The sequence below is a fragment of the Zeugodacus cucurbitae genome, chromosome 4 (genome assembly GCF_028554725.1).
Source record: "Zeugodacus cucurbitae isolate PBARC_wt_2022May chromosome 4, idZeuCucr1.2, whole genome shotgun sequence".
Lineage (NCBI taxonomy): Eukaryota > Metazoa > Arthropoda > Insecta > Diptera > Tephritidae > Zeugodacus > Zeugodacus cucurbitae.
In genome coordinates, this window is record NC_071669.1 from 43613296 (window position 1) to 43639718 (window position 26423).

Sequence of the window (26423 nt, forward strand, 5' to 3'; positions counted from 1 at the left end):
AAAATAAACTCACATTTGTGATGCAACCCTGTAGTGCAATGCTGCCAACGTCAAACGTTTCTTTCCTATTGCTTCGTACAATTTTTCTTATTGGAATGTCAAATTAATCAAGAGAACTTATAGAAGAGATCATTAACTCTTGGATTCAAATTCGATTCGAACGTGGAGTTGTCAAGTTGTGAAGAACATTATTCGACTGCTGCGGTGTGACGGTTTTGTTTTATTTATTGTATTATATTGTAAGAAAAGAATTCTATAAAAATTTAAAAATACATTTGAAAAGAGGAATAATTTTACGCCTGCTTTATTTGCGTGCATTACGCTGAAAAAGTTTCGGTGCGTGAGTGCTGTAAATTGTGCTGGTGTGTCAAGCTAGCGCTCCGCTGGGCAGCAGAAGTAAATTTCACTGCCAACAGCTTAAAGGAATTAAAAAGTGGTCAAGTGGACGCCTAACAAGTGCAACATATTTCCATGCATTCATAAATGCACTAAATGAATTCTAGCTGAATATTTAATTATATTATACAATAATGAATGCTTTTGGTTTGACGACAGCGCTGCTTTGTTGTGGAATTTTTTTCATAAGCTGCAACATACGGAATGTGACTGCAGGTAATTATAGAATTGGAGAAAAAGAGATTTTGTTTTATTTGCACGCTTTATTTTACATACCAATAAGTAAAATAATGTGAAAACTTAAAAATATTGTAAAAGAAAATATTGAAATTCATAAATTTTTTGGGTGTGACTCCACATTGAGATCGTAATGGCGATGTCTCATCATTCGTTCGTTGCTCTTGTTGTGGTTAATTGAACATGTTGGCTATTTACGGTAACAAATTATTTGTCCATACTCGCTCAACGCCATTTACGTGTGATCAACGTTGAGAGCATATTCAAGCTGAGCTTGCTTGCTCCAACGCTAGATAATAGCGTACGAACTAGGTAGCCAAAACAGAGAGCATAAAAGCAACACCCATATTTGAAGCCAGAGTGAAGGTATACTCAAACTCGGTGTTGTCTGTGTTTTTTTTATATTTTTTCCAGACTTGAGCTGATAAAATATTCTTATGCAAAAAAGGTGATTCATAAAACTAACTTAACTAGTGATACCTTTTAGTTGAGATTAATTAAAATTATTTTCCAGTAGCATTAAGTACTTCAAAATGCATGTATTTACATATGTATATTGATGTACGTAAAAATTGCAATCAGTTTGCTGCTGGATATGCACACATTGTACCAAGGACAAAACGGCACCGGCTTTTAAGGCATACTGCCGGAACAGTTAATGCGCATGCGAAATATTTTGGTCAAAGCTTCAGCCGCATTTCAAACACGTGATTAAATGGGTTCGCGGCTATAAAAGCACTTACATATAAATTTAGAAAAAAACTATGTTATCATAATGCTCCAGGCAATGCTCCTTTGAATTCATATTGGGAACAGTTAGTAAACACTAATAGTGACTTCGATTTAACAAATGCCATGCATATTTATAAACTCCTAGACAACACAATAATTGATCAAGCAAAATATGCATAGCCAAACATGCATTGATACATATGTATGTGTGTATTTCTACTGTACTAAAAGTTTGGGATTAACCATTTTATTGCTATAGTTCAAATACTACATATGAAATGAAATAATAATTATTAAAAAACGGTGTTTATATTACTGAAATTTTTTTTAATAACTAAATTCTATATGCATTTCATGGTAGCTTAATGAAATTCTCTAGTTATTCACTAAAAAAGCTTAATTCTAGCACATACATTCGTACGTATGTATATAAATTGTTGCATTATACTTTGGTTGGTTGTCGCACTTGAGTAGTGGCACTTAGCCAGGATAAGGCGGCATGAAAACAACATAGACCAAACAATATACACATGCGACGGCGACAGCCAGCTTGTCTACACCATTCAACAGCAAAGGGTGGTTTATTTTGCAAGCGTAGGTAGGGTGTTGTTGGTCTTGTTTATATAAACATGAGCAGATGCTCATTCATATATAAATTTTATATATACTTACATATGTAGATGATATTGGATGTGTTCATGAGCAGGATAAAGCCTTAAGTTTTCTACTTACATTACCTACATTAGTATATATATGTATTTATATAGTGTGTATGATTACTGCTTTAAGGAGTATTGCATGACTTTCATGTTGAGCTATCAAAATGAAAAGTTTACTGACTTGTATGTTAATTTCACTTCAGAGTAGGTATTTTCGTCAGATTATGACATATTTAAACAAGTCTGCTTACAGCAAGCATAACAATGATTTTTTGCTACTATTTCTATAAATATGTATGAGAAATGTGAGAAAATCCATTTCTTTTCTTTTTGAGTGAAATAAAATAGCAGATATGAAAATTTAATTACAAGAACTGACAACTTCAGCTGGATAAGTGCCAGAAAAGAAAACCTTGTGTTTATGAATGTGGGTCACTATATAAGAAAAAACAAACAATAAATTAATTTTGGGAAGCACATAATTGTGCGTTTGCTTTACATATTCCACACTTTATTTATTATAAATTTAATTTCATTTCCAGATTCCTATAGCGACTACTTTTCTGATTACGATTGTAATCAGCCACTTATGGAGCATGCCGTCCTCACGGCCACTTCTTCTTTGAACGATCGAGGACCGGAGAAGGCGCGACTTAATGGTAAGTGTTGATGGAATATTGTGTATATTGGTTTTCTTTTTTAATTCCACCATTTATACATATACATATGTGTGAGCCCATTTATCAAACACCGCGCTAGGTGGTTTGCCAATTTAAAAATATGTATGTTCGTTCACACATACTTTTGTTTTCATTAAGAATTCCACTATTTTGTACTTAAACAAATAATGTGTACAGTAAAATGTGCTTTCAATAAATTTCATTGAAAAGACTACATGCAATTTTGAGTACATTTTTTTTATCAGCAGATATACTTATGCATATGTATAAAATTTAATACACATATTGTTTAGTTATAAAAAATAGCAATTAATAAGTATTTTTATCAAATAATTTATATAAAAATATAGTCAAGGTTAGCTATTGTAATATAGCAAAAGGGAGTTCATGTGTTCTGATTTCTACTGTACCAAAAGTTTTATACAATAATTCATATATTTAAGTACAATCGCAAAGTTTTTGTTGTGTGAAAGAAGAATGAAAACATACTGTTGGCTTTTTAGTAAATGCTACAAACATTTTTGTTTTATATGAATATTAAGTTATCTTTAAATTTGCTATTTATAGTTGATTTATGAAATACCTAAGTGCGAGATTTGTAGCTAGACACGTAAGAATGTGTCTATGCGGATACAAGTTATGAAATTTTGGATTTTATTTTTTGCAATATTTTTTACAGTACTTTATTTTAAAAACGATTGTTAACATACGTATGTACATAGTGGCTACAATTGAATATTGCTCATATATTTTTAGTTTTCTGTGTACGTATGCATTTCATTATTTTAATAGTAATTAATTTATTAGCTGTATAAATCATTTATTCTTTTTTATTGTGAAATTGTATTCAAATATATTTGATTATATTATATAAATAGTAACGCTAGATTCACATTTATTATTATTTTTACTTAAAAGCATATTTATTTAATTAGAAATTATAAACATACATATATTTATTTATATAAAAGTATGCGGTTATTTTTAACCACTATTGTTATTATTTTTAATTTCTTTCGAAGTAACTCCTTAGCGCAATCTGCCCTTACCACGGTATGTTTACGTTTTTATAGCTTTGTAATTTAGCGGATGTTGGCAACACTGCATGTACTCAGTGTGAAAATTTTCTCTCTTACACTGTCTCTCTTCTTTATCGCTATTTGTGTTTTTATTATGCACAATTTGACATTTTGACAGTTTCCAATTGGAATCAACTTGTATGACTCGTTAATTGTTATTTTAATAAATTTTTAACCAAAAGTATAAAGTAATATTTCTATAAAATACTTTACCCAAGCTTAAGGCAATGAAACAACATAAATGCATTCGTTGGGCTTTTGATTTGGCCAGTTGGAATCCTACATTAGCGCAGTTAGCGCAAGCGGTGGCTGTGATTCAGCCTGAGGAACGTAAACGTTTGATGAAATTTGTTTTTCTTGATGATTTCCTTTCCTCGCTAGTTGGACGCCTGTTAATGCGAAAGTTCGTCAGTGCGCACAGTGATATTGACTATAAAGATGTGCGATTTGCACGTGATGTGCGTGGAAAACCTTACTGGTTACAAGCAGACCATAAATACCGCAATCAACTCTCCTTCAATGTATCACACCAAGGGAAGTTTGTAGTGCTTGCAGGCATTTCTAGCGAAAGCAGACAGGAAGCCACAGCTACAACACCTACTACAACCGCCATACCAAAAGTGGGAGTTGGCGTTGATGTTATGAAAATTGAGTACAGTGGAGGTAGAAATCTAGCTGAATTCTTTCGTATAATGCAGCGTAAATTCTCGGACAATGAATGGCGGTACATACGTCATCCACAGCATAATGAGTACGATCAGCTGAAAGCATTTATGCGTCATTGGTGTCTTAAGGAGGCGTATGTTAAGGAGCTTGGTGTGGGCATAACTGTAGATTTGCAAAAGATCAGTTTCACTGTTGATACAACGCATGAATTGGATGTTGCGGCATCACCACTAACTGGCACAACATTACGTGTCAATGATTTGCCACAAAATGATTGGCACTTCGAAGAGCATTTACTACAACCAAAGTATTGCGCTGCAATTGCATTTAAAAATTTCAAACCAGAATTGGAAAAATTTGAACTTTTGAAAATTGAACAACTTTTGGTGGTGACGGAGAAGGCAACAGACGCTGGGATAGTCGACTACTGTAGGGAGGCGTTAAGGAAGCGACGGAAGACATAGTTTATGCATGTGTTTATCTCTCAATCTAGTTTTTAGGTATAAATGTGTTATACTCTTGCTGATGTATGTTGTTGGATAAAATATATATATTTTTTATATTGATTGCATTTATTGTAATATAAAATGTTTTAGCTTTTATAACTGTAGTTGCAGTTAACAAACTCTGTTGAAATTGTTTGGAAATTTATTAAGATTTTATAGAAGCCTTATATTCGTTTTTCCTATGTTTTTCCTAAAAAACATGTAAATGGTGTATCAAATTTCCCCTAAACCAAACTATCAAAACCATTTACCTTTATTGAACTAACCGAAAACTATTTATGTGCAATATCATAAAACTTAACGAGGCGGAAAATCCTTTAAACAAATTCAACGAATTCTTGCCGTGTGGTCGATCAAAAATAAAAGGGTGTCTGACATTCAAATATTCACAAGTCCTTCAAACTCACACTAGTTCGCACCTGCCGCTTCGTGTTTTGCGATATATGATCGGTTCAAATCATATTCAATGAACTTTAAACGTTTCAATGCAAAAAAATGTTTTTTTTTTTTCAAATTTGTGAAACCCTTTCAATTGCTATTTTGCTTTGCGAGCTGCACCATTTATTTTAATTGTTGTTTTTGTTTTTATTTTCGGAGCGACCGCAGTGCCCCGTGCCGTCGTCGCCTCCTCACATTACGATTTCCTATACTTTGGTTAGCATTACCCTTTTCAAAAAGCAATTGCGCTGCGGCAAATGCACGTCAATGGGCATATGAATGTACCTTGCCTCCCCTAGTTGTGTGAAAAATTCACAGCTTTTGAGTGTTCCTTTGAAACGTTGAATTGTTAGCTGGCAAGCATATTTGTTATGCCGCGTGACCATTTAGTTTTGGCACTGCTGTCATGCTCGAAAAGGAAATATCAACTATTCGAACTTGTGTGAGCCGGTAACGTAAAAGTGTATGTTTTATGAATGTGCACAGAGTTCGATGCTGCGCCATATTGCAATTTCGTGTCCTTCCAAAGAGCACTACTGCACCAAAAACCAAAGCGATAACAAAAAAAAAAACTGAAAGGAATGATTTCATTTCCAAATATTGCACTATCCCCCTAGTTGGCCTGTATTTTGGGTTGTTTGTTGTAAGGGTTGTTTTCTTGCAGAGCGTCCCCTTTACATTTCATGCTCTTTGTTGTTTCCTTTGTGTTGTTATTGTATGTAGTTGTAACAAATTTTGGGTGATTTTGATAATCATTTCAATTAGTTTTAAATTGTATTTTGCACTCCTCTCTTCTTTAGCTGTTTTCTATAGTTTGGCACCTATTCAACTTCAAATTTATTGTTTTCTCCCAAATCACCCGTAGGTCTGGTCGTTTTATCTTCGGTCTGCGATTTTGACACCGCTATTGTTTACTCCTACAAAAGCTGTTAGTTATTTTCTGCATAGAGTGTGCTGCATTAGCTACCCCCTGCTCCTTATAACAAATTTATTATTATTTCAATTCATTCACCTACTTTGGCTTTTCGCATGCCCTCAATCGTCAACATCCATTCGTCCTTTTAATATTTTGGGATTTCGCGTTGTTATTGTACGATTGTTTGTAAGTGCCTCCCTTAGTTAATTCATCGTTTCGGCGTTCACGTGTTTATATTTGAGCGGCACGCCACAATTGTTAGAACGTGCCTAATAATGCGAGGGTGTCACGCTTACAAATCAATCGATACACTGGTTTGCTCTGCGTAAACAAAACTGGTACTAAACTAATTGTGCATGACTTTAGACTATTCAGCCGAAAGTAGGATAAAGTTAACAAATTTTTTTACTATAAATTGTTTGTGATTTATGTGTCTATTGATATTGCCGGCGGTATTTGTACAACATTTGAATTGATACAACAACCGAGTGTGATCTCAAACTATAACCCACTCCCTGCTTTGAAATAAGTTTTATTCAATGACAAGTAAACTAGGAACTCAACCCATTTGTAACTAGAAGCGGCATATTTACAATTATTCTATTAAAACCGTTGCTATCAGAGTTCTCCGAAACTAATCTATCCAAAAGTATTTCTTTAAATAAAAAACCGTTCTATCGGAAATATTTGCCGGCTTGCAAGATCTTGGCATTTAATTCGCTCACAAAAAAGTTAATTAACTATGCCCAGCCTCTTATATCTGACACCAGATCAATTTCACTCGAAATTTTCTAAATTTTTTTTCTCTTTTCGGTTGTTGTTTTAACGGTTATCTAAACCATATTTGAAGAAAAGGTTTTGATGATGTCGACCTTAAGGAAAGGGATGTCAGATGAGTTCCACTATCTTATATTAGCCCAGACTTGTACCCCACTAGGCCGTAGAATGTTGTTTTATCTATTTTTTAATTTCCTTCTGCATTGCGACTGATTTTAAGCCTTAAATTATTATTAACTAAACTTGCGTAATAACTACAATTACTTTTTATTTTTAAGTTTAAGCGTAAGTGAATATTTAATTGTTTCTTTTAGACCATTTAATTAACATTTTTAGAAAATATAAAGTATTACTTTATTGTTATTGTAAAAATATTTTTGTAATTTATTTTTATCATTTGAGTGCTTTGTTGTTTGCTTTATTTTTTGTAGTTAGTATTTTTGTTTATGATTTCTTTTATTTCTTGACTACTCCCGCACAAACATTACACACAACGCCCATACATGCATCTTTGTCTAGCCGGTACTTCGTGGTCTGCGAAAAATTCCGATTTCGATCAACGGCTTATCATCGATTTGGGTTATGTGAGAAATGTGACACACATCGCATTGCAAGGACGACCGCACAGCGATGAGTATGTCACTGAGTATTCAATTAGTTATGGCATATCTGATTTGGAGTTTGCCGACTATAAAGAACCAGGTGGCAACATTAAGGTAAGCCACAGCTTTACAGACATCAGCACACAAACATACATATGTACATATGTATATTGAAAATGCTGAATAACAAAATGGTGAATGACTTGGAAAATGTTCAAAAAAGTAATTAAAGATAACAAAAGCTGGTCAAACTAATTATCAAAGAATATATGCATGACATATATGCAGAATTATTGCATTCCAATTTGAATTATTACACAAGACTGACATATGCTGTGCTGTTGTAAGTATGTAAGTGGCTGCATTTACATATTTGCAGCGGCTTACTGCAGTATGGTGCTTGGGTGCACTCAGCAGGACTTACTACCACTTTTTACCCACACGTATTTCCTCTCTTTTTGTAACGGTAATATTGTGCTAATCCGTAGTTATGCTGCTAATGCGCTTATTTCAATTATTTGCTTTGGATTTTGTACGGTTTTTATTTTTTTTTAGAATTCTGTAGTATTCATATTTTTCTTGTAGAATATAAATAAAATGGTATCTTTTTGTTTCTTACATATTCATTTTCTAGATTTATTTTTTATTTTCCAGTGATTTTTTTATGGTGTGAGTGTGATTGCCATTTGCACGGTGTGTGTTTAACAAATTATCAAGAATATTAACTAATAACTTATAACTAGTAAACATTTTAGTATAAAGGGTGCATAAAGCAGAGTTGTAGCGTTACAAAAAAATAAGAAATTTGACAATTGCGAATTGTTGGGAAATGTCATATCATTGAATGTTGTAAAAAGTAATATTCACCAACTCCCAATGGATATGCACCCTTTATACCCATATGCCTATATGTATGTATACCACATCGCTTCACTAACCCCTACACATTTTCTTCTATTTAAATTAAAATTTAATACACAAACTGCTGCGTAAATAACAAATAACCCATTAACAATAAAGGCGACTCCGCTTGGACACCGATCGAGAATACTTACAATCACTTTCTAACACTCGATCTGGGTGAAACACGCAAGACACGTAAAATTGCCACAATGGGCCGTAAGCATACACAAGAATTTGTCACCGAGTATATTGTGCAGTATTCGGATGATGGCGAATACTGGCGCTCTTATGTGAATCCGTCGAATGAGCCACAGGTAAAGTACGAGTTTTTGAAATGCATAGATGCTTGTGGACACACAGTCCATATAGATTTGTCGTATTGTCTGGTCCAATTGTTTTTTTTTTTGTTGTAATTATATTGGTTAGTTTTTAGTCCTTGTTTTTTAGTGTTACAAAAACTTCAACTGTCTTTGAATTTGTAACAAATGTATCTGATCATCGTATGTAGTACAGATTTCGTAATATCTTATCCAAAATTTAAAGTAATTGTATACGAAAAAAATATCCAGTTTCGAAACCAGGTTAACTATGTTTTTGACATAATGTTAAGTTCTTCTACGCATTTTTAATATATCCGTGCTGTAAACAGAAGTCTAACAAATAGCATTGAAATTACTGGACATTTTTAAACCCATTGATTAAAATTTTTAACCTCCGATTTTTAGGATAACATTGAATTAAGTTTTTTAGTGTGATTTAACCATTGGATCACATTCTATAGCGTATTCTCCCTCTTTTACAATATTTGTTTTATGTAAAAGTACGATTTTGTTGTGGTAACAGCATAAAACTTTTCTTAAATATATTCGGCAAATGCTACTGAGAAAACCACTCTTACTCGGATATAAATTTGGATTATTTTCAATTGTGAAAGCTGTGGTATTGATGTATTTGAATTATAGAATGTTTGAAACGATGTAACTATTGCACCATAAAACGTTTTTCAACTAATATTGAGTCAAGTTGACAATCCTTTACCGGAAATAAGCCCAAATTCGATCCAGTTACTTAGAATTTTATTCATTTAACCCATGAAATATATAACAACTCTTCTCTATATATATCAGCCTAGTAAAACCATTTAAAATATAATAATTTTTAATTTTTGATGAAGGTATTAATGGAAATTGAGTGATTTTCATAGGTTTCAGTATTAGTATTACAAGTTGACATTTTTGATTTTATAAAAAAATTAAGATGTTTATGTTTATTGCGTCGATAATTTTGTTTATAGGAATAATTTTATTGTGTAGTTAGTTTGCCTCGGTTTTCCTTTGCAGAATTGATTTATACTTACCATATAACAACTTTACATCAGCTTGCAGAAATAAGTTTTATGCCCGGTTTCACAGTTCGTACTTAAGTTGTGCCCAAATAAAATCTTAGCTAAGCATTGTTGTTGACTGAGTAGTCATTTGCGTTTCACAGTCAATGCTTATTTTCTATAAAATTCTATTATGATATATGGCAGGACAATGAAAAACATTTGTTTAAAAATACCATCAGACAAATTGAAATTATTGTTGATGAAAAATAAAATTGCGACGAACAAATTTAGAATCTGGGAAATGGATGGAAACAATAAAAGGACACCGAATTTCACCGCAAGCGAGTGGGGGCACCTATCGCAACTCGCAGGAAAGCATGTAACCGTTATTGAATGCAAGAAATTCCAAAAAATTTTTCAGCAAATAATTTTTATTTTATTTTTTTGACAAATAAGTCAATATTCAAAACAAAAATCAGCTGTTACTTAAGCACTGCTTAAGTCTCCCATTTTCAGTACTTAAGCAGATCTTAAGTATGAACTGTAAAACGCAATATTTCTGTTTTATCTTAAGCACAACCTAAGCACTGACTGTGAAACCGGGCATTAAGCTTTTTCGTTCTTAATTTTTATAAAAACATATATTTATTTATGAAACACTAATAATGAATTTAGAGTAGTTAAAAAACAGACCAGCTGAAGTAAATACCACCAAAAATAATAAAATAATTAAAATTTTAAAATGTTTAAAGTGGTTGTGAATTTTTCTCTATAATCCATCCATTATAATTTTTTTTGTTATCATTCATATTATTCTTTATTATTCATTTTATTACTATTTATTTTTAAATTTATTTAATTTGTTTTATTTTAATTTTCACAAATGTCTTTATGTGATGCATTTTTTATTTGTAGTTTTTACATTTGTTTACTTATATACTTTTTCCAACATATTTTAATTAATTCATGCAAATCACACTTGGTTAACGGTTACTAAAATCTACACACTGCATGTTTTTCCACTCTACTTTTTGGTGATTTTGTTTTGATTGTAGTTGAATTCATTAATTTTGAGGTTATATTTCTAATACAAAACATAACATAAACCTCCACAGATGTTCAAGGGTAACTCCGATGGCAATTCCATACACTACAATGTCTTCGAGGTGCCCATAATTGCGCAGTGGGTTCGCATTAATCCAACGCGCTGGCACGATCGTATTTCAATGCGTGTCGAACTCTATGGCTGCGATTACGGTGAGTCTGATTACAGACATTTTAATATGTATAATATACGGAAATCTAAAAACCTTTTCTTTATTCACTTTAGTTGCTGAAAACCTGTACTTCAACGGCACCGGTCTCGTCACCTACGATCTGCAGTATGAGCCAGTGGCATCCTCACGCGAATCAATACGTTTCCGTTTCAAAACCGCTTTCGCCAATGGCCTACTAATGTACTCACGCGGCACACAAGGCGATTATTTTGCGCTGCAGCTTAAGGATAATAAAATGATATTGAATCTGGATTTGGGCAGCAGTTTGATGACTTCACTTTCCGTGGGCAGTCTGTTGGACGACAATGTGTGGCACGATGTGGTGATCTCACGCAATCGTCGTGATATTATCTTCTCTGTGGATCGCGTCATAGTACGTGGACGCATTAAAGGCGAATTCACGCGCTTGAATTTGAATCGTGCCGTAAGTATTGAGATTATGGTTACGAAGTTAATTTGAGCTAACGAATTCACCATTTTAGCTCTACCTTGGCGGTGCACCCAATATTCAAGAAGGCATAATTGTAACGCAAAATTTCACCGGCTGCATGGAAAATATATTCATCAATTCAACGAATTTCGTGCGCGCCATGAAGGACAGTTTCGAATATGGCGACGCGTATCGTTATACGAAATACCACACCGTTTATGCATGCCCCTCGCCACCGATATACCCGGTTACATTCACCACACGCGGCTCATATGTGCGCATAAAGGGTTATGAAGCGCAAAGCACCATGAATGTTTCCTTCTATTTCCGCACTTACGAGGATAGAGGCATAATGTTGCATCATGATTTCGCTTCTGGCGGCTATGTGCGCGTATTTTTGGATTATGGTAAGGTGAAAATCGACATGAAATTGGGCGATAAGCCACGCATCATACTGGACAATTACGATGAACAATTCAACGATGGCAAATGGCATTCGTTTGTGCTGACAATTGGGCGTAATCGTTTGGTGCTCGACATCGATCAACGGCCGATGACCACAACAAAGAACATACAAATATCTACGGGCAAGGTTTACTTCATTGCGGGCGGTGTGGATAAGAATGGCTTCGTCGGTTGCATGCGGCTGATATTAGTCGATGGCAATTATAAGTTACCCAAGGATTGGGTGCAGGGTGAAGAGGTGTGTTGTGGTGATGAGGTTGTGGTGGACGCCTGTCAAATGATTGATCGTTGCAATCCGAATCCATGCCAGCACAGTGGTGTTTGCCACCAGAATTCAATGGAGTTCTTCTGTGACTGTGCCAACACCGGCTATGCGGGTGCTGTGTGTCACACATGTAAGGCTTTCAAGTGATTTAAACACAGTGCTTGTAACTAATTATAAACATTTCTGCAGCTAACAATCCACTCTCGTGTCAGGCCTACAAGAATGTGGGACATGTGCATCAACGCGTTAATTTGAAGATTGATGTGGACGGCAGTGGTCCACTCGAACCGTTCCCAGTTACTTGCGAGTTCTATTGTAAGTATAAAATAGGCTTTGGGTACATTTATAAAGTATGTTCTTATCACTGTCTCTTCTCCCGCAGCCGACGGTCGCGTTGTTACCACTCTCAGTCACAGTCAAGAGCACACAACCACCGTAGATGGCTTCCAGGAGCCTGGCTCGTTCGAACAAAATATCATGTATGATGCCAATATGCTGCAAGTCGAGGCGCTGTTGAATCGCTCACATACCTGCTGGCAGCGTTTGAGCTATGCGTGCCGCTCATCGCGTCTCTTCAATTCGCCTTGTTAGTACTCAATCGTGTGCTTCAATATTTTCACTTAACCTAATACTTTGCCTCACTAAATACTTACTTACAGCTGAAGTGGGTAATTTCCGTCCCTTCTCTTGGTGGGTGTCCCGTCACAATCAACCTATGGACTATTGGGCTGGCGCTCTGCCCGGTTCGCGTAAATGTGAGTGCGGCATTTTGGGCAAATGTCACGATCCCACAAAATGGTGTAATTGCGATTCTAACAACCTCGAATGGACTGAAGATGGCGGTGATATACGTGAAAAGGAGCACTTACCGGTGCGTGCGGTGAAATTCGGCGACACTGGCACACCGCTCGATGAGAAACAAGGCCGTTACACCCTGGGTCCACTACGTTGCGAGGGTGATGATCTATTCACCAATGTGGTGACATTCCGTATTGCCGATGCCACCATTAATTTACCACCATTCGATATGGGTCATTCGGGTGATATTTACTTGGAATTCAAGACGACACAAGAAAATGCGGTGCTCTTCCATGCAACTGGACCGACAGATTACATCAAATTGAGCATAAACGGCGGCAACAAATTGCAGTTCCAATATCAAGCAGGCAGCGGACCACTTGGCGTGAATGTCGGTACAAGCTATCACTTGAACGACAATCAGTGGCACACAGTGAGCGTGGAGCGTAATCGGTGGGTAGTACTTAATTCTTTTTAGTGCAATCTTGCCAAATTTGTACAAAAAACTCATTTAATTTCTTTCTGAAACCTTAACAGCAAGGAAGCTCGTCTCGTTGTTGATGGTTCCATCAAAGCGGAGGTGCGTGAGCCACCAGGCCCAGTGCGCGCTTTACATCTCACCTCAGATTTGGTTATTGGCGCTACAACGGAGTACCGTGACGGCTATGTGGGCTGCATACGCGCTCTGTTGCTCAACGGCAAAATGGTGGATCTGAAACAATATGCATTACGTGGACTGTACGGTGTGAGCGCCGACTGTGTGGGCCGTTGTGAGTCTAGCCCATGCCTGAACAATGGCACATGCATCGAACGTTATGATGGATACTCATGCGATTGCCGTTGGAGTGCATTTAAGGGACCCATTTGTGCTGATGGTAAGGCTGCCTCGTTTATAACAAAAATAGTGCTTGTTTAACAATTTTTTTTGTTTTTCGTTTAGAAATTGGCGTCAATTTGCGCACCAGCTCTATTATACGCTACGAGTTCGAGGGCTCCTTCCGCTCTACGATTGCCGAAAATATACGCGTTGGTTTTACAACAACAATACCAAAAGGTTTTCTACTAGGTTTCTCGTCAAATTTGACTGGTGAATATTTGACGATACAAATATCAAATTCAGGTGGGTGTAACGGGTTTTCCGAAAAGCCAATACTCCTATTGATTTTCGCATGCTAAACTCAGAATTTGCCTTTGCAGGTTTCTTGCGTTGTGTTTTCGATTTCGGTTTTGAGCGTCAGGAGATTATATTCCCTAAGAAACATTTCGGTTTGGGTCAATACCACGATGTGCGGTTCTCACGTAAAAATGGCGGTTCAACGGTGGTGCTTACTGTGGACAATTACGAGCCGGTCGAATATCATTTCGATATAAAAGCCAGTGCGGATGCGCAATTCAATAACATTCAATACATGTATATAGGCAAAAATGAATCGATGACGGACGGTTTCGTGGGCTGTGTGTCGCGTGTGCAATTCGATGATATCTATCCGCTGAAGCTGATGTTCCAACAGAATCCACCATCTAACGTGAAATCATTGGGCAGTAAGTGTCGCAAATAAACTGATTGATGTTGCATTTGATTTATATTTTTACTATTCTCATACGCAGCTCAACTAACGGAAGACTTTTGCGGCGTGGAACCCGTTACACATCCGCCCATTGAAATTGAAACGCGTCCACCACCACTTGTGGATGAGGATAAACTGCGCAAGGCATATGGCGGCTTCTCCATTGTTTTGGGCTGTAAGTAATCATACACACGTATGCCTCTAAAAATCCATTTTACTTACATAAAACGCTTTCGTTTCAGTCATTTTGGCTATACTGCTGCTACTATTGCTGCTCATGGTCTTCTTAATTGGCCGTTACGTGCACCGTCATAAAGGAGATTATCTGACGCATGAAGATGAGGGCGCCAACAATGCCGATGATCCGGACGAGGCCGTGTTGCACTCGAGAACAGGTCATCAAGTGACGAAACGAAAAGAGTGGTTCATATAGTTCGGTATGCAGCACATAGGCAATTGGAGCACGTAGTCGTCGCGGTAGCTACAACTCCATATAGCCTGCTGCTCACCACTATACAACGCACGTATGCGTACGCACCCACACACACACAAACATACACTTGTAAGAATCAGAAATTGTTGAATGGATTTTTCAAAAGCAACTCGTTGCCGTAGAGTAGCGTCAAATACATTTTACACATAATAACTATGTAATTATATTAAGCATGACATGACAAACGGCGACGCAGACGTTTAGCCATAGAGAAGTATAACGTAATGCGTGTGAAAAATTAAAATTGTAAACGAAACTAAGAATTTGCAGCAGTACATTAAGAAAAAAACTGTGAGCGAAACGAAAGTAATATTCATTTAACTCAACGAATGAAAAAATCAAAAGCAAATCACAATAAATTAAGCGAAATTAAAGTGAGAACATTTCTCGTTGGACGTTGCGTGTCACACTGCCAATTTTGAAATAAGAAAATACCAGTTGGAAGTGGTATATTACGCAAAAGGGTCTTAGACGTCGCGGCATACCTATAAAGTCAAGTGTTCTTATCTACATAAATTGAAAAAAAAAAACCAAAGGGCATATACCATATACAGATATTGCCCGAAAATTAGACCCACTAACTTTTTCTTCCAACTGGTTGTTTGATTATGAGTAATTTTTGTGGTCATTCTTTTTGCTGAATTCTTCGTACTGTGTTCGGTTGCTTACTTTAGCTTTTCGTTTAGTTGCATGTTTCCATCGCGTATTTCTTAATTATTTTTTACAAAACTTTTATAGGTTAGTTTTTGAAAAATAATCTTTCAAAAGATAGGCATCTCACAAAAGTAAATTTATACCGTCCATTTTTTCTTATTTATTTTAAGTTTTCTATATGAATATACTTTTTTAAATTTAATTTGCGCTAAAAATATGTTTAAGCAAACAACAAAGAAAAATCAGCAAATGAAGTATCTAACTGAATATCTAAATTTTTTTTTGCCTAAACCACTTTAGGTTTTTTCTATATTTTTGTATATAAATGCTTTGTGCTTTAAGTAAGAAATTTAATTTCACAAATGTCTCTTAAGTAACAACAAATAAACTTGTGTTTTTTACCGCTATTTCCGAATGACATTTGCAGTGTGTGTTGTAAAATTGGTACCGTCTTTTACGGTACGGCCACTTATGAAACCCAAGAGATAACGTGCATTTGATTTGAATTGTTATAATACCCGTACATTCCATTAAATCATAAACAAATTTCACATCGACATGGTATTCACCACATACTTGAATATATACGAAGTAATACGAAGTATAAAAAACGAAGTTTTTAATTTTTTTGATAATTATTTTCCAAAATTTGTATTCGTATTTACTGTTATGTAAGAAAACATTTGTATTCGAAATGGAATTCGTATTTTAAAACAAAAAATATATGTGGCAACCCTTATAATTGTACAATATTTTTAAAATTGTATAATAACTCAAACGCATAGATAATTGTGCACATAATTATTTGGTCTGAGTAATATTATTACACTCACAAATAATTTTTAAGCAACTGTAATCAGCTATTGTTAGGGTTCCAAACAAGTTGTGTAAATTGTCTATGTCATTCATTTTTGAAACGAAAAAACAAATAATCGAGTATATAAATTAAAATTATTATGAAATTGAGCTAAGCGTTTAGACACAAAAGCAGAATTGTAAAATAAATTGCAACAATTAATGTAACAACAACGTATTAGAAGTATGCATATGTTCATAGATCATACTAAGTTATGAAATAGGTATTAATTTTTAATAAATTTTCATTAATACACACACAATAAACGCATTGCTTTTATTTAAAAAATAATAAATTTGAATATACGTTTGTATAAAGTGGAATACGGCCACTTTTGAAAATATTTTTAAACAAGTGCGATGGCTGTTACACGAGTTTACGTAAAACTTCATCGGCCAAATTTGCACCTGCGATTTGAAACAAAATCGATAAATTTCTCAAATGGATGGTTACTGTTAAAGAAAAGTGGTTCAGTAACGAAAAGGTCAAGCGAAAACGGTCGTAGTGGAATTGTGGTGAGACGGCGCAAACGGTGGCCCAGCAAGAGTTTGTTTAGTGGATTTGACAGAGCATAACTTATTTGCAGCTGCTTAACTGGCCAAACTTAATTCGAACCTGTACTGTCAACAAAGGAAATAAGTGCCTAGAAGCGATCTGCCAATAGAAAAAAGAGTTTTGTTCCATCAGGACAACGACATATCACACATATCGATAGTGATTCGATAAAAGCATCGGCAGCTTTTCTCGGAGTTTCTTTTGTATCCACCTTGTAGTCCAGACCAGGCAAAAAATGATTGCTTGTAAAAAATACGCCTCAAGAGAAACTTGAAAAAATAGACTTTATCAGACCTCTTTGTTAATACATAGCAACGAGGGTTTCTAGTAGCTTCAAAATCTCAACAAGTTGTTGAACAAAACTGTGCTAAATAAATCCTTCAACTTAATGCTAGAATTCAATATAATGAATTTCTTTTTACTAGACTTTATATTATTATCCCGATTGTTTCAGTCAAATATTTATCTTATAAGATGAATTTATGTTTTAAGCTTTAAAAGGTCTACTCAAATATCCACAACGTAATTGCGAGAAGGTAGGTCTTTCACTAGAGTTCTGAGGGTCTTGTTGCGGGTCTGTACTATGACATTATAGCGGTCGTATATGAAATGAGGGATATGAAATGACTAACAGATATAAGACCCAAAATTTTGGAGTTGTTAACTAACGTAATTTGGTTGGTGGTTTCGGGATATAGAAGTTCGAAGAAGGTACCAACCTGCAAATCCCGTGTTTAATTTTTCAAATGTAGATTTTCCCTGCCTTGATTTTTTAATTACATCCAAGTATTTTACAGGTCCAACGCTTCCAAAATGGTCTTTTCATATTTTGTGTTTATCTGGTGTGTATGCCGTTAAGTGTTAAATTTGTTGGTACAAATCCTAATACAATATCGACCTTTCGCCAGCGCTTCTTCCAATCGTTGAAATACTTCTCAAACTCGATTTTTGGAACCGCCTTTATCTCTTTCAGCGATTTCTTGTTTGCTTGTAAAACGGCAGCTTTCTCTTTGTTTGTGGAAATAGGAAAAAAATATACGGAGAGTGTCTGGCGAATATCAGATTTGTAACCGTTATAGTATTGTTTTTGGTCAAGAATTCACGAACAAGCCATGCTCATAAAAACATATCTAACCTTAGCGGCTGCTAAGACAAATTTAGCAATGAATACAAATACATTATTATAAATATTTTTTATACACAAACCCGTGACATTTTAAATTTAGTTTTTTACATAGCTAGACTATGGTATTTTTTTTTTTAAATTAACCAATGCAATTCAATTAATAGTATTGATTTTATGATAGTTTGTGAACTATTGAACTTGAAACGCTTTGAAATACCGAATCCCTATACAATAATTTTATGATCCGCAGTATTTATAATTTACTACACATTAAATGCTAAATAATTTAAAAAATTTTATACTTACTATTTAAAAAAATAATTTGAGAGAAAAAATGCGTTTTCTACAGATTAATTAAAATCCAAATTTATTTCGAAATTGATGTCTAAAATATCTAACTTTAGTAAGTAAGTATCTATTTATTAACGTTTATTGTTTTTTCATATTGTTCATAGTCAGTTATTGTGCTAATTATTTATATATTATGTAACAATGTTATACATAAATATTTTTTTATTGGTTGCAAACTACATATGATTTTTTTGGTATTTACCGTAATAAGGTATGTACTTATTTTCGGTAGTTCCAAGTATAACTTTTGAATATAAATTGTTCCACTACACATAACAACTAATTTTGATTCTCTAAATCCTAGGGAGCTAACTCATCATATTTCGATGTAAATCTAAATAAATAAATTATATATATACTATATATGTATTAAATGGTAAGACTCCACTAATGTGTACATGTGTATTTAAACTATGTATTTCTAGTTATATACTTTGTATATTTGTTGTATAAGTATTGCATATATGTATAAGTGTTTGGTGATATTTGTTTTTGTTTTTAATTTTAATTTCTCTTTTTATATAATAGTATGTGTATGCTTTGATTTGCGTTATGCACAATTTATCATTATGTCTGTGTATTTGTATAAAAAATGTAATCTCTAATTCCCACTGTTAATAAATATGCAAATACGAAAGACTAAACCATCAATGTGTTTAATTATCCTTTGATATACCATTTTTTAGTATTTAATTGTATCTCAATATATGTATTATACGTATACCATATATGTTATGTGAGTCTGTGCATATATTCATATGAGGTCCTCTAATCAACGCACATATTCTAAATTATTATTTTTTTATTCCAACACTTCATACTAATTTTATGATATTTTTTATTTATTTTTTCACATACATGTGTCTTTTATAGTCTCTAAGGTTCAGAAGGATATTATTATTTTTCGCTCGTCTCGCTGAAAGCTAAATATAGTTAATAAATGATTGAACTGAATGCGACCTGGAGCTTCGATTAAAAATTACATTAAGTTTGAGTTTTCAAATTTTATTGGAAATACGAAGGCTGAAAAATAAATAAGTTATTTTTGGTAGAGGAAGGTAATCTAATAATTTCATGTTTTGCAACTAAGTGATATCTTTCAAAATATGTGTCGAAAATTTCAACTGAATCCTTTTGAACTAGAACATTTCTTCAGGGTTGACAACGCGATCCTATTTGTTCCACACCTTTTTGGTGGAGTTCATTGTTTGGGCTGCATCTTGAATAATGCTGTTTTTTTGTTAGAAATATAGAATATAGAAATATATATACACAATCGATTGTGGAATCCTATGGAAATCACGGAATTTATCTATGGCTGCTAATGTGATTACTTCATCGAACCATTTTGGAACTAAAGAAAATTATTTCTTTAGGATATTTCAATGATATTGTTTAATTTTCTTCAAACAATGAATGTTTAATAAAAATGAAACCCCGATTTTTGGTGAAACATATTGAACATGCCACTTGTGTGAAAGCGGCAAATCATTATATAAATGTAAGAAAACTTGTTTGGGTTTAGAAAATTGGTTAATGTTTGTCAACGACTATTATTCCATAATAATTATGCTGATAAGCATGATACAATAATCAATATGTGGTTCTATAATATCTTTACGGTCGCTAATGTCATCAAGAAACAAATCTTAGCCTTGAAATGATTTCAAATTAAGGCTCAGATTTGTTAAAAGTATCGATGACTTGAGGACTTATATTCGATCAAAACATCTGGGCATAAAAAAATAACATAAAACCCAAATATATTTAGAAATGCTTATTGGAAATATATAGAGCTCTCCTCAACCCCAATCCCGAACATATCCAAGTTTTGAAAATATCTGCGCAAAGGACAACAATATGGTAATAATAATATGCTAGATTCAGATTACACTGTGTTTCACTTTTTAGTAACAAAAAATATCCGAAAATAAGTTAAAATTTACTGTCAAGAACTCCACTTTATTAAATCGATGCTATAAAATTAATGAATACTCTTATATACGATTTCCTCGAATACACAAATTCAATCAATTCCTATTTTGGAAAATATTTTGCGGACTTTTGTTTTTAGTTTTTAAATTTACTATTTTTTTGTTTCTTGGTATTTATATATGTACATATGTATTTCGATATTCTTTTATATGTATATATGTAGCGATAAGACGATATGTGCTCAATTCTTAAATTTTGTCAGCTTAAATTTGAATTGGTTTTTCGTTACTTTATATTTATTTATTCGAAGATTCAATAAATTCAACGCTTTTTGTAGATTATTTGCTCAAAAATATTTCACTTTTTTCATATTTTAGTTGAATGTGTATTATTTGCATCAACACAGTTCCTCAACGTTGTACAAATTTTTAAAATATTTAGTTGCGTCTGAGAGTTTTCAATACTGTTCGGTTTTTTCATTGTGTATAACAAGTTTAGAGGTTATTGAAATCTAAAGAATTGTAAACTATTGAGAGTAATAATAACATATAAATAAAGATTCCAAGAGTGTCAGTGATTATTGATATGAAACGAATTAAAAGTTCAATTAGTTTAGCTGAGAACATGGAATACTGTTGCTTATTAAAGAAACACAAATCTCAAACCATAATGTACTAATACGAGAAGCTATTTACGATTTATATTAGATCCTATGGTTTTCTGTTGCTTTCATCAGCTAACAAGGTGACTTTGGGAAAGACTTTATGTTTTTAGCTTCAGCTTTAGATCCCATCAACATCTTTTTAAATGGTTATTAGGTTAATAGCTGCAGAGGACTAGTAGTTTTATAGATCACTCTTTATTCATCCCAATCCAAAATATGATGTGTATATTATACCAGAATAATATGGTTTAATCAAAGTTAAATTCGATGACATCATTCAATGGAAATCTGATGAATGAATCTTCACTGAAATAATTTTCAGAATCATGTATTTCTAAGTTTAGGTCAGATATACGTAGTTGTAGATTATCACCTTACTAAGCTCTCTATGGAAGACTAAACGGCATTAGTATAATGCAGTTCCCAAGATAATCGGCTTTGTAACCGCCACGAAACATGAGCCAAGACATTTGCTGAATTGTTGACGTCTATTACTTGCATCTCGTTTCAGCAAGACCAAAATCAACTACAATAATGTTTGCATCATGAAAGGAAGTTTTGATGTAGTAGCAGTAGTCGAAAATGGAAAAGCATTTGATTTTTAAAAAAATATTATAAGGAACGAAAATAATTGAAAGCATGTGAAACGGTTCAACAAATACTGAGTACGTAAAAATAAAAAATATTTGAATATCGGTATTTTCTTTAGAATTGGTACTCTGACATTGTTCCAAATAAACCATTTTGACTTATGGATTTCTTTGAACGTAAATTACTAACACATTTAGTAACTAAATATGAATTTATATATCTATGTAAAATTACTGATATGTAATAGTACATGTGTATCTACTTATGTATTTTCTATATATTATAGATGTATATCTGTATTATGAAATTTTGTTGAGTGTCATCTACGGTGTACAAAGTTGCGCTATGATATGACTTCATTTAAATACAATATATCATGTCTAAATTTATAAAAATTTTTAAAATTAAATATTTTCCATATAACATATGACATTATACTAATAATGAAGATTTATTTAAAACTAACTGTTAGCTAGTTTATCTAATATCTTAATTATAAAAAATCGCTCTGTCAAATATATTTAAGAACTGAGTATTTGAATTGTAATATTGGCACGCTGCATGTTCGGTAAGGTAATTAACGGTACTTCATTTATTAAAAAAAAACATGTTTTTACCATAGTCATTGTAGCGCTTGGACCTACTCATATAAAAGTTAGTCTAAGTATTTCGTTTTGTGAAGTGATACTCGTATTAGCTATAAGTAAATTTTGGTAAAAATATTATGGTTTAATGCCCGGTTTCACAGTCAGTGCTTAGGTTGTGCTTAAGATAAAACAGAAATATTGCGTTTTACAGTTCATACTTAAGATCTGCTTAAGTACTGAAAATGGGAGACTTAAGCAGTGCTTAAGTAACAGCTGATTTTTGTTTTGAATATTGACTTATTTGTCAAAAAAATAAAATAAAAATTATTTGCTGAAAAAAATTTTGGAATTTCTTGCATTCGATGACGGTTATATGCTTTCCTGCAAGTTGCAATAGGTGCCCCCACTCGCTTACGGTGAAATTCGGTGTCCGTTTATTGTTTCCATCCATTTCCCAGATTCTAAATTTATTCGTCGCAAAGTTATTTTTCATTAACAATAATTTCAATTTGTCATATGGTATTTGTAAACAAATGTTTTTCATTGTGCTGCCATATATCATAATAGAATTTTATAGAAAATAAGCATCGACTGTGAAACGCAAATGACTACTCAGTCAACAACAATGCTTACCTAAGATTTTATTTGGGCAGAACTTAAGTACGAACTGTGAAACCGGGCATAAGTGTCTAATAATGTATCAAAGTTTTCGACGAAAGTTAAAAAATGTATTTATGTGAGAAATTGTTTTGTATACTCTCTGACTTTCTGGATATAGTATTTTAGAATGAATGCTGCATTGCAATTCCGAGACAGTTGTCGGCATTTCTGTAATTAGATTCGCCACTGTTTTAGCAGTCTAAATGAAATTGTTTTGATGTTGAAGGTTCCTCTCGTCAATCTAGTTGATAAAATAATGTCGAGAACAATACTAGGTGTATCGTAAAAATTAAAGGGTAACAATTAGTAACCTACCGGTGATCTAAAACATAATGTACTACTGGATCATATTTATTATGACCAATTTTAACGTTGTCGAATTGAGGTTTTTTCTTAAAGCACTCCGATTTTTTATTCTTATTTACACCGAAGTGGGATCTGCATTGCTTTTGGGTATCATGTGTTGTTTTATTAGAAATTGAACTTCCCAAACGACTACTGATGTTTAGATATATGTGGTTCAGAATATGTTCCTTCAAAACGAAGATTAACACAAGTTTTTTGAAATTATTCTAGAAGGGTGTTTAATATAGAACATATACCATGAATTTCTTTAATGATTAACTTAGTGAGCATCTAGCTATGGATTAATCAGATTTTAGTAAGTTAACTTGCTATGATATCTAAATAATTTTAAGGTTAAGGAAAAGAGAGTTTGGTAATAGAACTTTTTTTGTAGATTTGATAAATTTCCTGCAAGAAACGGAACTCAGTGTTTAAAAATATTTGACGAAATGCATGTAGATTAGAGTGTGTATGCCAGCTAAACATCATGTTCCTTCTAATATTGTTTAAATTAATTAACTTCTCTCATAAGTAAACTAAACAATAATCACTATATTGAAAGAAATAAAAATAAAAAAATATTATTAAATTTGTTTAAATCTAAGAATATCAAAGAAACGTACACATTTATCACATGGTTAGAGAGGGGAAAAACTTTGTTCTTTGAACTACGATAATCTATGTAAATATATATATCTATGTATATATACGTATATATGTAATTATGGTTTGTATTTGTTGCTAAAACTAACTACAGCTAGACTTACACGCCAACGTTTAGTTTCAGCAAAAAGTGTGTGTCACCGCAACCTCAGAGCACTCCACCAGCCAATCCACCGTCAAACGTTTACAGCTCGCACTTCAACACTTGATTGTTATTGCTGTAACTCAGACAGACGTATGCATGTATAGTATATACATTATTTACCTTACACATTGAAGTACAGACGAGCCATCAGATTCATGCGTCTGGTAGCGCGCGCCTCCTCCTCACTATTCATCATCTGTAGATATTGGAAAATTTTATCTCACAAAATCGTACAGACAACAAAGAGCGCCAGCACGAAGAATAACATCGCCACAATGTCTTTGTGCAGATTGCGGTCCCGGTAAAAGGGGCGCGTTGTGTACGATTCCTTGCGCGTCTTGCGGAAGAGCCACAATGGTATGATTAATTGCAGTATATCTGGCACCATAAAACCGATATCTCGTACTATTTGATGCGCGTACCCTTCGCCACGCACCACATTCAAAAAGAACTGATCGAAACTGCTGGCTGTGATGTGGAGTATGGCGATGCCAACAATACAGAAGACCTTCTTCGATGTGACGGTGTTGGTGGTGTTCGCGAGATGCATGACCAGCAAGGAAGATATCAATTCGGTCACCTGTAATAAAGTGCGAAACGCAATAATTAAATTCACATTGCTTGAAAATATTATTTAAAATATTGTTTTTGCTAGTCACAACTACCCTCTTGGCGGGCTGCTCACTTAAAATAAAAAAATGTAAAGTGTTTGAAATAAAATTGGAATTTTTTTCGCAAGATGGAGATGTTGAGTACCGTTTTTTCGAATCGTAGAGTTAAATTATTTTGAGCACAGTTTAATGTAAATACTTATTTATATTTATAAATTAAAGCCATGTAGCCATTTTCCATCAAATCTGCTAATACTACTTACGTTTGCTTATTTGCAGTAAGTTGAATAAGCATTTTTCTCTCAAATGCCTTGAACAGTTCATAAGCTTATAAGCTCATAACTCACTTATTATACGGTTCTGGCAAAAGTTTGGTTAAGTGCAAGTTTGCTTTTTAGAAACTTTGCTTTTGTTTAACTTTTTTTCTCTCCAGTAATGAAAAACTATAGATATGTGATGATTTAATTTCAAAACTATGTGCGCAGAGAGGTATGATAGAAAATGTTAAAAAAAAATAATAAAATCACCAAAGGTCATCAATAAAAGAAGTTTTGAATGCAAGTTTTTTTTAATGAAACAGTAGTTTCTGGATATAGTATAGTTTATTAGGTAATCACTAAAAATGTGACATATAAATACTTGTTACCGTTATGAAGTTTATATCCCTGCATAAAAATACTATTTACTTTTTGGAAAATGTTGTGTGTGGCAATTCTACTGGTTATGGTGTTGATTTGAGGTGGACACATAAATAACACATTTTTAAATATTAAGTTTTTTTAATATTGAGTTAAGTTCTGGTGGTTCTGGCAAGTCTGGTTAGCAGGGCGGATCAAAAAAGGAAAACCTCCTGTCGAAATGTTTGAAATAATGTTTTTCTATCCAAAAATTTTATGTAATGCTCTTAATGCGGTAAAAAAGAACCATCTTGTGTAAAAATAAGATTCCATGAAAACCTAAGTCACGTAAAACCGATATTAGTGTTGACGAAATCATATTAAGGACGATCAAAGCTGATACTTTCGAGTCTGCAAAACAAATTATGTTCGAATTTAATGAAGAATCTTATGTGGATGTGTGTAGAAAGCTTGTAAAGCACTCCTGTGTAAACGCCACATCAAAAAAAAAAGGTACGCTGGTATTGGAAAAGGTCCACAGAAACAACCCTTCTGAATTTTGACAGAAAGTGCTTTGGAGTGACGAAAATAAGATAAATAGGACGAGTTCAGATGGAAAAAATTGTACGTCGTTCACATGTTAATGTTCTTTATCCTAGTAGAATCAAATAAGCCATTAACCCTAGGTAGATCACAATGGTGGAAGCATGATGGCCAGAGTCGCGGTTTCTTGATATGGCGTTGTGCAAATTGTATTAGGTCCACAACTTTGCTTCTGCCGTTTTTTTTGTAAATTTAAGGCTTTTTTTTGTAAAAAAAACGGTTACACAAATGTTATTCAAAATATTG

General features: G+C 33.6%; 3 protein-coding genes across 8 annotated transcripts in view; 2 read left to right on the top strand and 1 right to left on the bottom strand.

Annotated features, from left to right (window-relative positions):
* Positions 1-132: 132 nt before the first annotated feature.
* On the top strand, positions 133-15936 carry LOC105221141 (neurexin-4). Of its 3 annotated transcripts, none has more exons than XM_011197873.3 (14): positions 133-612; positions 2567-2683; positions 7606-7802; positions 11034-11175; positions 11249-11619; positions 11678-12485; positions 12545-12670; positions 12738-12941; positions 13015-13606; positions 13691-14028; positions 14094-14273; positions 14351-14695; positions 14762-14896; positions 14964-15936. In XM_011197873.3, exons 1-14 carry the CDS (start codon positions 531-533, stop codon positions 15152-15154), a joined length of 3828 nt encoding a protein of 1275 aa, XP_011196175.1. In that variant the 5' UTR covers positions 133-530; the 3' UTR covers positions 15155-15936. The 3 variants fall into 3 exon arrangements, with proteins under 3 accessions (XP_011196175.1, XP_011196176.1, XP_028901923.1); XM_011197874.3 differs by lacking the exon at positions 7606-7802 and adding an exon at positions 8709-8905; XM_029046090.2 differs by lacking the exons at positions 133-612; positions 2567-2683 and adding an exon at positions 8709-8905 and having other exon boundaries at positions 7661-7802.
* On the top strand, positions 3763-5054 carry LOC105221140 (L-aminoadipate-semialdehyde dehydrogenase-phosphopantetheinyl transferase). Its single transcript, XM_011197872.3, has one exon. The coding sequence runs from the start codon at positions 4011-4013 to the stop codon at positions 4911-4913; it is 903 nt and encodes a 300-aa protein (XP_011196174.1). The 5' UTR covers positions 3763-4010; the 3' UTR covers positions 4914-5054.
* Positions 15937-19491: 3555 nt separating the features above from the next.
* The window catches only part of Inpp5b_0 (uncharacterized), a 31319-nt gene continuing 24387 nt past the window's right edge, over positions 19492-26423 (bottom strand). For all 4 annotated transcript variants that reach the window (XM_054229482.1, XM_011197865.3, XM_054229483.1 and 1 more), the window contains exon 3: positions 19492-24926. In XM_054229482.1, coding sequence (XP_054085457.1) covers positions 24567-24926 — 360 coding nt within the window. In that variant the 3' untranslated portion in view covers positions 19492-24566. The remainder of the gene's footprint in view (positions 24927-26423) is intronic.

Bases quoted from the DNA above. Each gene is read 5' to 3' on its own strand.
- LOC105221140 (XM_011197872.3), top strand. From the start codon at position 4,011: ATGAAACAACATAAATGCATTCGTTGGGCTTTTGATTTGGCCAGTTGG.
- LOC105221141 (XM_011197873.3), top strand. From the start codon at position 531: ATGAATGCTTTTGGTTTGACGACAGCGCTGCTTTGTTGTGGAATTTTT. The intron at 12,942-13,014 runs GTTAGTACTCAA...ACTTACTTACAG, and splicing joins GCGTCTCTTCAATTCGCCTT to CTGAAGTGGGTAATTTCCGT. The intron at 13,607-13,690 runs GTGGGTAGTACT...AAACCTTAACAG, and splicing joins GTGAGCGTGGAGCGTAATCG to CAAGGAAGCTCGTCTCGTTG.